General features: G+C 41.2%; 1 protein-coding gene across 5 annotated transcripts in view; it reads right to left on the bottom strand.

Moving 5' to 3' along the window:
* Positions 1 to 4,749: 4,749 nt before the first annotated feature.
* Positions 4,750 to 9,821, bottom strand: part of LOC138295415 (DNA ligase 1-like) — a 104,824-nt gene continuing 99,752 nt past the window's right edge. For 4 of the 5 annotated variants that reach the window (XM_069233700.1, XM_069233699.1, XM_069233702.1 and 1 more), the window contains exon 6: positions 4,750 to 5,355. In XM_069233700.1, the coding sequence (XP_069089801.1) occupies positions 5,138 to 5,355 (218 nt within the window). In that variant the 3' untranslated portion in view covers positions 4,750 to 5,137. Of the gene's footprint in view, positions 5,356 to 5,682; positions 5,747 to 9,821 lie in introns of all 5 variants that reach the window. The other variant, XM_069233704.1, reaches the window with a different exon arrangement.

Here is a 9,821-nt window from a genome sequence, read left to right as displayed (position 1 = left end):
AGATAAATGTGTGTTAGCAGCTTCATTAGAGGTGGATCTGAGTGGTCCATATGTAAATGGAACAGTTATGGGTCATCAAATTTCATTCCAGGTTGACACAGGAGCTACACGCTCTACTGTCAGAACTGCAGAAGTTCCTAATGTGCCACTTTCTGGGAGACAGTACAGGCTATAGGAGTAGTGAAACAACATTAAACAAATCGGATTACTGAATTGATTCCTGTTAAATTTGGTACTTTAGAAGGAATGCATCAATTTTTATTCTGTGACTTAAGTCCAGTATGCCTGCTGGGAAAAGGCTTGTTGTGCAAATTAAAATGTTTAATTACTTGCACGAATTATGGAACTGCTATTCAAACAGATAGTGATGATGAGGAATCATGCATACACCAGTTGGCTGTAATATAATTAATGAAGAATTCCCATTGATTACTTTTTTCCCACATTCACAGTGCAGGACTTGCCAAGTGACCTACAAGATACAGTTGTCTTATAAGTGTGGGATCCTTCAGGCCGAGATATTGGTCTAATTAAATGAGTGGAACAGGTCTAAATCACAGTTAAATCTAATGTAGTTTTCCCGAAAACTCCCAAATATGACATGGCACCAGAGGTAATTGAAGGAGTGATGAGCAGCCCATATAATCCACCTATTATGGGTTTGCAAAAACCTTGTGGGAAGTTTCCCATAGTTCAGGATTTGAGAAAAATAAATGACACTGGTTAAATGTTGTCCAGTAGTGCCTAATCCAGCTGTGATTTTGTTCCAAATTCCATGTGATGCTGAATGGTTCACAGTAGTGGATTTGTCATAAGCATTTTTTTCAATGCCTCTACATGAGGATAGAAAGCTTCTTTTTTGTTTCAAAGTCTGCAATCGTGTGTATGTTTGGGGTAGAATTCCACAAGGATTTTCAGAATCCCTGTCAATTTTTAATCAAGTGTTGAAAAAGAATCTGGAACCATTGGAAATGCCTTTAACATCTACATTGGCTCTGTACATTGATGATTTGATGGTTGCTTCAAAGACACGAGAAGCATGGAAGCAAGATACCATTGCTTTACTGAATCATCTGGGAGAAAATGAACATAAAGTGTCTCCAGCAAAATTACAGCACTGTCAAAAAAAACGTGAAATACTTTGGAACATTAAATAAGGAAGTGTGCAAAGAAAGTTTCCAGAGAAATGGTTACAGCTATATTGCAAACGAACCCTCCTGTTACACAAAGGGATGTCAAGAAGTTTTTGGGAATGGTGAGTTACAGTCGCCAATGGATTCCCAACTGTTCTGTAATTTCCAAGCCTTTATAAAGATCGACCCACAAAGATATCACTGATCCCATACCATTTAATGAAGCTTATATGAAAGCTTTTTACTGAACTAAGAGAGAGTTTTTGCAGAGCACCAGTTCTGGGAATGCCTGACTACACAAAGCCATTTTCACTGTTTTGTCATGAACGTGATTGTTGTGCTCTTTCTGTCTTGACACGGGTACATGGTGGCGTAAATCATCCTGTAGCATATTTTTCAGCTACATTAGATCCATTTGCTGCTGCTTTACCAGGTTGTTTGAAATAGGTGGCTGCGGTTGGTGTGAGTGTAGCCCAAAGTGAGAGCATTGTGATGGGACATCTTTTAACTGCTCTGGTTCCTCACTCAGTCGAGGTCTTGCTTACCGGGACCAAAACTTAATACCTGACAAATTCTCGATTGACAAGATATGAGTTGTTGATTTTTGGGTCACCGAATACATCCATAAAAAGTGCGGAGTACTTAACACTGCCATACTTTTCAAAAGGGACTTCTAACCAGAAAGAAAAAAAAAAAAGGCCTGGAGAATAACTGACCACACACTACAGGACCAAGCACTAAGGAAACAATCTGCGAAATTGGAAGCTGTTTTTTTCAAAACAAAAAGAAACACAATGAATGAGTGAATGAATGGTTGGTATTTGTAAAGCGCAACTGTCACTCCAAGGAGCATCCTGGTGCTGTGCTAAACACTACTACAAATCCAGAAAGGCAGACAGATGACGCTAAATTAATGAGTGACACAGTGAGTCTGGAGTTTGAAATAACCAAGTTTTCAGTTTCTCTTTAAAGGTTACTTCAGCTTCAATGAAACCTATACTATGAGGAAGAACATTCCATACGTTAGACCCTACTACTGTGAAAGACTTTCCGCCACGAGGTTTTATATGGAAAGAGGGAAGTTTCAAAAGATTCACTGAGTATGATCTTAAGGTAAGTTGAGGCAAATAATGACAAAACCGGTTATTGAGCTATTTAGGTCCTGCATTTTTAGAAGTCCTGTAGACAAGCAGAAGTAATTTAAACAGAATCCTTTTATGGATAGGAAGTCAGTGTAAAGTATGAAGAGCAAATGATGCAGAGCTCCGACTGGGGAGTTGTAAAACAAGTCTTGCTGCTGCATTCTGTACCATCTGCAATTTTTGGATGAGACGTTCGGTACAGTCGACATAAAGGCTATTGTAGTAGTTTAGTCTTGAAGAAATAAGGGCAAAAGCCACTGTTTTCCTAGCTGCTAAAGGTAAAAGATTAACACAATTTTCAAAGCTTTTATGAGACTAAAACACATACCTGCAACAGTCGAGGCTTGAGGCTTGAAAGAAAGATTGTGTCAAATGTGACCCGAAGATTTATGGCAACCTTTACAGTGGCTGGAGAAGGAGGAGCCGTACTTGGCCACCACTGTACGGTTGGGAGGGGAAGGGGGTCAATTCGAATTCCTAACAAAAGTATTTCAGTTTTCTCAGAGTTACATTTGAGGTGGTATTCTTGCATTCACTGAAAAATATCAGCTAAACAGTTCTGAAAATTAATTTCCGAGTCTGATGAACTTTTGTTCAAAGACAGAATTAATTCAGTGTCATCGGCATATAACAGTGTCAATTCCATATGAGGTAATTAATGATAGAAGTGGGGTCAAATAAATGTTAAACAAGGCTGGGCTTAAAGAGGAGCCCTGAGACACACCCATCCTCACCTTTTTTTTCTGGAGAAAAAAATTGTCCAAGTGATACTGATTGTCTTCTGTTAGTCAGAAAAGATTTTAACCAAGCTAAAGCATTATCAGATATTCCAACATTCCAGATCCCCTGCAGTACGATAGCGTGTGAGATGGTGTCAATTGCAGCGATTAGTCTAACAATATCAACACAGCATTGTTTCCCGAGTCCAATGTCATTTTAATAGATTCTGAGACCTCAAGAAGAGCTGATTCAGTTGAATGGTTGGGCCAAAAACCAGACTGCTGAAAATTCAGTATATTGGAATTCTCAAGAAAAGGCATGAGTTGTTCATTGACAGGTTTGTGCCAGGATTTTACTTGAAATAGGAAGTAGGGAGATGGGAATTGATTGGGTCAGAGTGGTAGGGTCCGTCAAAGACTTCTTTTGTAAAGGTTTAACAATCACCAATCTCGTCATTAGGAACTCTTGCTTTTTTAATGAGGTATTTATTATGTCGTAGTGATTGCCTTTACCACATCAATTGCTGCATGCAATATGGCTGGAGGGCAAGGATCATTTGGAGATCCTGATTTACATGAGAGAATCATATGTGAGGAATGAGTTAGGGAAATCTCATGAAATTGAGTTAACCCCTCCTTCAGAAAAATATTGTTGACCTCAGTGGATGTGTCGTTTGATACGACGGTGCTTGAAGTTGAACTGAAGCCTTGTGGGATGGTGGCTATCTTATCCTTGAAAAAATCTGAGATCCGATCACATAGTCTAGGAAGGAGGGATATCACTGGATAGTGCTTCTGGTTGCAAAAATGTACTGAGATGTTAAAAATGTTTTTTAAAGCAAACCTAGCCTTTTCAATTTTTAAAGTATAGTAGCTTTTTTCACTTATCGATCTATGATAAATTTTTTGGGCACCTTTAAATTGATCAAGATCATCTTAGTTGTAAGTATTTCCATTTTAGTGAATTAAAATGGTGCCCTAACATCGGCTATTGCTGAGGAAAAGTGATGAGACTTTTAAACACCCATTCTTGGAATGCATAGCTGGGCCTAATACCAACGCAGAGTTTTAAATCCATTTATTAAATGAGTCAAGATCCTCCCCAAGTTTCCAGTCAGAGTGGGGGAGGTGCTGTTAAGACTAGGGATTAAGTCAATGGTCCCAAGTTATTGGTGGTTTTCTCCCTGCTCGCCAATCATTGTTTCATTGCCCTGCCTCAGATCACCTTGCTGCAGGGCAGTTTGATGACAGTAACCCTGCTATAAATAGATTTGGGCAGCACTACTGAGGCCTGACTGCACAGTGGTTGACAGGCGCAAGGGCAGAGGTCTACAGTGGCAGAGACTCTGCCAGTAATCCTAGAGCTTTTTCTGCCTTTAAATAGTTTGAGGGAAGCACAGGTTTGTGAGGCAGAATCTTTGCCTATTTACAGCAGCATTCCCCCTCCATCACTCTAAATGGCTCCCAAAATTAAGATGCTTGGAAAAACTTTCTTTATTCTCAGGATCTTTTCTAAAGAATAGTCCTTCTTCTCAAGAACCTCCTAAATGCTAACAGCATCTCTTCTTTTAATAGTCCTTTCTCAGCTTCTTACTTTGCGTGCATTGCATAAGGGCGAGAGTTAATATTCACTGTTTTAGATGTAAAACAGAATGGCATAACATGCAAAAAACAACTTTATTATATTTATTTCACTACTATGAGTAAAATTATAAATACTTCTAAGAAAGCGAATATAAATTATTTGTCACAGAGTCAAAGCTAAATTAAATCTTTATTACATTGACATGAGCAAACAAGTGAGCTTTTTCTTTGAGTAGTGATGGTACACATTTTGACCAGTTCCTTAGAGCTCAACGATAAGGCATATGGGAGTTAAGAGTTATAGGGTTAGAAAATATTTGAAAAAACTCTTTATAAATGCGTTGCCTTCTCTTTTGTGGCAACTACATTAACTCCAAGCATACATTCTGATATAATAGCAGTTGCATGACGATCATGCTAAAGGCGGAGCTCCACATTCCTTTCTTCCACAGATCTAGCTTATTTAATTAGATGTGGTCAAGATTTTGTAATCAGAGAACTCATCAGGGTATATTAGAAAAGTATGGAGGGAAAGAGTAAGAGACATATTACTGGTCAATCAACTTCTGGCCTTAGCTTCCTCCTGTATTTTACGGGCCACGGAAGTGACAGCATCGTTATTCATCTGTGAAGTATAGAGGCCGGACCGCTCTGAAAAGCGACAGTCCACCGAGTGGATGACGGATCGACGTTGGACTTTACTTCTGCTGTCCAGATAGACAGTCATACTTTCATTAGGAACGTGGTTCATCACTACCAAGATGATCTTGGCCTCAGCTAAGAAACAAAAATACAAGAAATTTGTTAGTGCTTCAGTTTTACCTATTTCCTTTGTCTTTCAACTGCATTCATCACATTTATCGCACTTGTCCCCACAAAACCACAAATGCGCATGCCATAAGATGGACACTCCTTCTGTTAATGATCGCAAGCACTGAATTTGATAATGGAGGTCCTTGTCTGCCTGAGGAGATCTATTCACATATGTTAAGAGAACTTCAGTTCCAACTAGGACCCTTCAAAAGAAATAAAGCTTTAGAGAGTCACAAATAAAATTGTGAATTTAATCCAGTAGGTTTGATCTTATAATTAAAGTATATTTACCATTTTTGTTCATTCAGAAAGTATTCCAGAATTGTTCACTGGAAGTAGCGACAGTCCCAACTGTCTACAAGTAATCATAAACATTTACACATGCTTAAGTGTCATACTCATTATTATTATTATCAGTACTGTTATTATAAAAGTGATTTATTAGGCACTTACCACAAAATTTGCTCTAAGTGCCATAATGCATTTGTACATTTGCACTGGACTTACTATTTTTTTGACTCTATTAGGAAAATATTTTTTCTGGTGGAGTAACTCCTTGTCCTACACCCACCAACATTAGGGTTGGCTTCTTCCCATTACCAACTTGTTAAATTTACTCCTGCCCTTGACATGCGTAACTCCCTAACTGTAGCCAAAATATGACTGAAATTTAAAAAACTTTCTGAATATCCACACAGACCTGGAGGTCTGTGTGTGTTCACCAAGTTTAAACTGCATTACCACGGTGGAACAGTCACTCTCACTCCTAAATGGTTAGATGGCTGATATATTTTATTTGAGCAAATCACACTTTAGGTAAAAATTCATGTTTTGTGAATACAGAATGAGGATTTACAAAAGCCATTAGTGCAGCTAAATTAGAGTTAGGTATGCAAAACTGTTTGCCATCAACGTGTGCTCTAACTTCACTCAAACTAAAAATCAGTTCCCATTGTAACCAATGTAAACCACTCATGTTGCTCCATCCCTTACTTACTGAATCCTTTGCTCCCTGTTAAAGTCAACCCAAGGTAACTCTGCCCCGAGGCTACTGATACTGAAGTTACTGTTAACTCAAGTAGGTTGGAGTTAACAAAGATTACAAACGAGACCCTGAGAGTCCCCTTAACAATTAGGAGTCTCCATGGGAATGTGTAATTAGTCCCAACTCCCCCAGTAAGTTCTCAGATTTGCAGTTATGGTGGATCGCCTAACCCCGACAGGACCAGTAATATGGTTGCTGTCCACGTCAAGGTTAATGGAGATTTTCAAATGAGGTTCACATAGTCTAAACTCCTGCACAATGACCTGCCGGGGTAAGTTCTAGATGTGCACACAATTACTTCAGCTGGGGAGGCCTGCCGAAGAGAGTAAAGTGAAAGAAACTGTTTCTTGCCTTCTCTAACAGTGATTCAGGCGCCTATATAAACTTTCAGCAGAGTCCTCAGCTTATGAATATCTTTTCCAGTCTGGTGCAGTTCGCGTCTGGGCAACTTTCTGACTGTTGGCTGAAGACCCTTGCCTAGACAAATACACCAATTATTTGGCAAGCTGCAAGAAGATGTTAGAGAAACCTGACTGTGGCACTTCTGCCGAGGATACCCTATGTGACATATCTCAGGGAAATTTGGAAGTACTGTCCTATTCCAGTCAGTTTCACAAGACTGCTGCTGAGACCACCTGGTTGGACCACACTCCGATTACCTTACTTTGAAGAGGTTTAAAGGATGAGCTGGGAAGAGTTCCCAGAGCCTCATTATCCGCAGAACTCCTGGATCAAGTTCTACTGATAGTGAGATATGTAGAGAAGGAGGGAAAAGCTGCCTGGTATGGGCATGAAGAATGCCCATCATCATGTTACTGATGTCAGCATACCTGCCTGTCACGAAGACCGTTATCATTTATTGAGTCCCACTGGGTAATTGTTGCTGAGGGCAGGCTCATGCAGGCTGAGAAAGCACAGGACGAACTTTTCCACGAAGCCACATGATATCAAGCGAAGAGCAAATTAAATTTTAAAAAGCATACTTTTTGTGCTCTGAACTGAAGCCAGGTGGCCATCATTTTGCATTTCTGGCCACAATTCTGCCTTTGACGTGCTTGAGGCCCACCACTGTTGTAGGAGCCGTGCAACACCACTACCTGTAGTTACTGTTCAACCACTCCGTTAGTCAGTGCGCATGTTCTGCTTGTCACTGTCTGTCAGCATCCTAGTTGCTATGCTGCATGAGCCTGGCAGGATTACGGGGAGCAGGTGGCATGCAGGGCAAGCTGAAATGTAAACTGGCCTGCACAAATTTATTATAGCACCAACCCTACCAGTGCCACGGTGAGCTGTTGTTGCCAGCAATTACCCCTCAAAGAGCTGGTAAGTACTGTCAAGGTGGTGGTGGTGGTGTGCTTACCTTGCAATAGAGGTAGATGATGCCTCTGAAAGTTTGACCCACATGCCTATACAGAACAAGCTGAGCTGTCACAAACGAGGCGACAAAGAGGTGATGAAGGGAACCTAGCAACTGCAGCTGCCTCTCATGAAACAGGGGGAACCATGGCTGAACAGCCAGGGAACCCAGCAAACCTCCCTGTGCCAGGAAAAATTAAAGTAAGGTCATCTGTTGTGAAGGGCATGTTGGTCCAGATTAGCACCAAGTAAAACTGCCAAAACAATGGGTATTCTTACTACCCCTACTGTTCTAATCTCACCCGATATGAATTTAAGAAAAAGCATTAACATTTGAGGTCACATAGTGATACCCGTCTAATCATTTTGGCTGAATTGCACAGTGGGTTAATCCCGGCTTCCCTGCTTCACCAAATCGTGTGATCACAGGCAAATACTTTATTTTACTGACCTAACTTTTTATTCATTATCACATATCGGTGCAGCTTCAAAAACGTGATTTCCGGATGTATGTTGTACAAAACCTCTCTTTGATTTAATAGCCTATAATGTTGCTCCATCTATAATTAGAATCGAGGCCTCATACGTGGTACATACTACATCTGAGAGTCATCAGCGCAGGGCTGCAATGTTTATCACTTCATTTTGAAAAAAACTCTCAATTTTAATAAGTACTTTTTTAATAATCTGATGTACCGAGGAGAAAAGAAGAAAATACATTTTATTTGAATTTTGAAGGCACTTTAACACCTTATTGCATCCTAACATGATGTGTGTGGCACGGTTTACATCCCGAATATTGTCAAGGCTTTGCTCGTGCAGGGACACAGAGCCGGAGGCGACCCTGGATTTGGCTCTCCCTGTTAATTTGTTGGCTTCCCCACCCCTGGCTTGCAAGGACTCAGACGTCTCTGAACCTACCACAGTTAAGCGATGAAACAGCACACTATCAGAAGTGTGAAGAAAAGCTTCACCTGTGTGACAATCAGACTGGCCAAAGCCTAGCTCACTACTGACCTAATTATCCTACCCAGAAAGCCTAAGGTGAGATGGTGGTTTTCCAGAGCTGGTCAAAAAGCCAGGAGTGTCTGTGTGTGCTAGCGTCAGATTACATGGAAGGGGGCACTTGTCGGTGCTCTCAGAGCTCTTAAGGGCCCTGTGCTGATTTAGTTTAGGTTTTATCTTTGCATGATCGAATTTGTAGTTCTGTTAATATCTGTTATGAAATTAACACAAGTAACTGATGGGAAAAAAGGACAAGATGAGATCAAGCTGGCTGGGCCTGGGAAACATGGGAGCTCTGGATGAAAAACACCTCTGCTCATCCTCCCAAAAGCTGACAGTGCATTTAATGAAAAGTGAGGGTGAGCAATGGAAAGTTGAAACCCCCTGTTATAAAGTTGTAAAAGTTGTGAGCTATGACACATGCTGGAACCTGAAAGGTGCTGCTGTTTGTGGTACATATTGGAATTTGTAAGAAAGATATTCGGATTGCACTCAGTAGCACCTGAGGCAGATGTGACCCCCCTGTTTGGGTATGCCAACAGGAGAAGACCAGGAGGGGGCACAGTGCATGCCTCACTGTGGGAGCCAGGCCAGTGGCGGCCGGCAGCTTTGGGTGGAGGGCGGGCGGGGCACACACACAAACACACACACAGACTCATTCTTTCACACCCAAACACGCACGCACGAACGCTCACCCATTAACAACACTCATTCCATTCAAACATGCACGCACGCACCAAACATTCATTTTACAAATTCACACACATTCATTCTTCCACACACACGCACGCACGCACATCCATGAACAACACTCAAACATGCACGCGCGCACCAAACATTCAATGTAAAACATAACACACATACATACACACACACACACACACACACACTTACCTTTAGCCTCCAGGTCCCAGGAGGGTAGAGACTGCTGCCTTCCCTCATTGGCTGACCTTAGGTCAGCCAATGAGGGAAGGCAGCAGTCCCAGCCTCGTCACAGAGTGGGATGGGGTCAGTGAGACTGCTG

This window comes from Pleurodeles waltl, chromosome 5, assembly GCF_031143425.1.
Source record: "Pleurodeles waltl isolate 20211129_DDA chromosome 5, aPleWal1.hap1.20221129, whole genome shotgun sequence".
Classification (NCBI taxonomy): domain Eukaryota; kingdom Metazoa; phylum Chordata; class Amphibia; order Caudata; family Salamandridae; genus Pleurodeles; species Pleurodeles waltl.
Note: the sequence above shows the minus strand (reverse complement) of the source record. Positions and strands in the feature narration are given on the sequence as shown.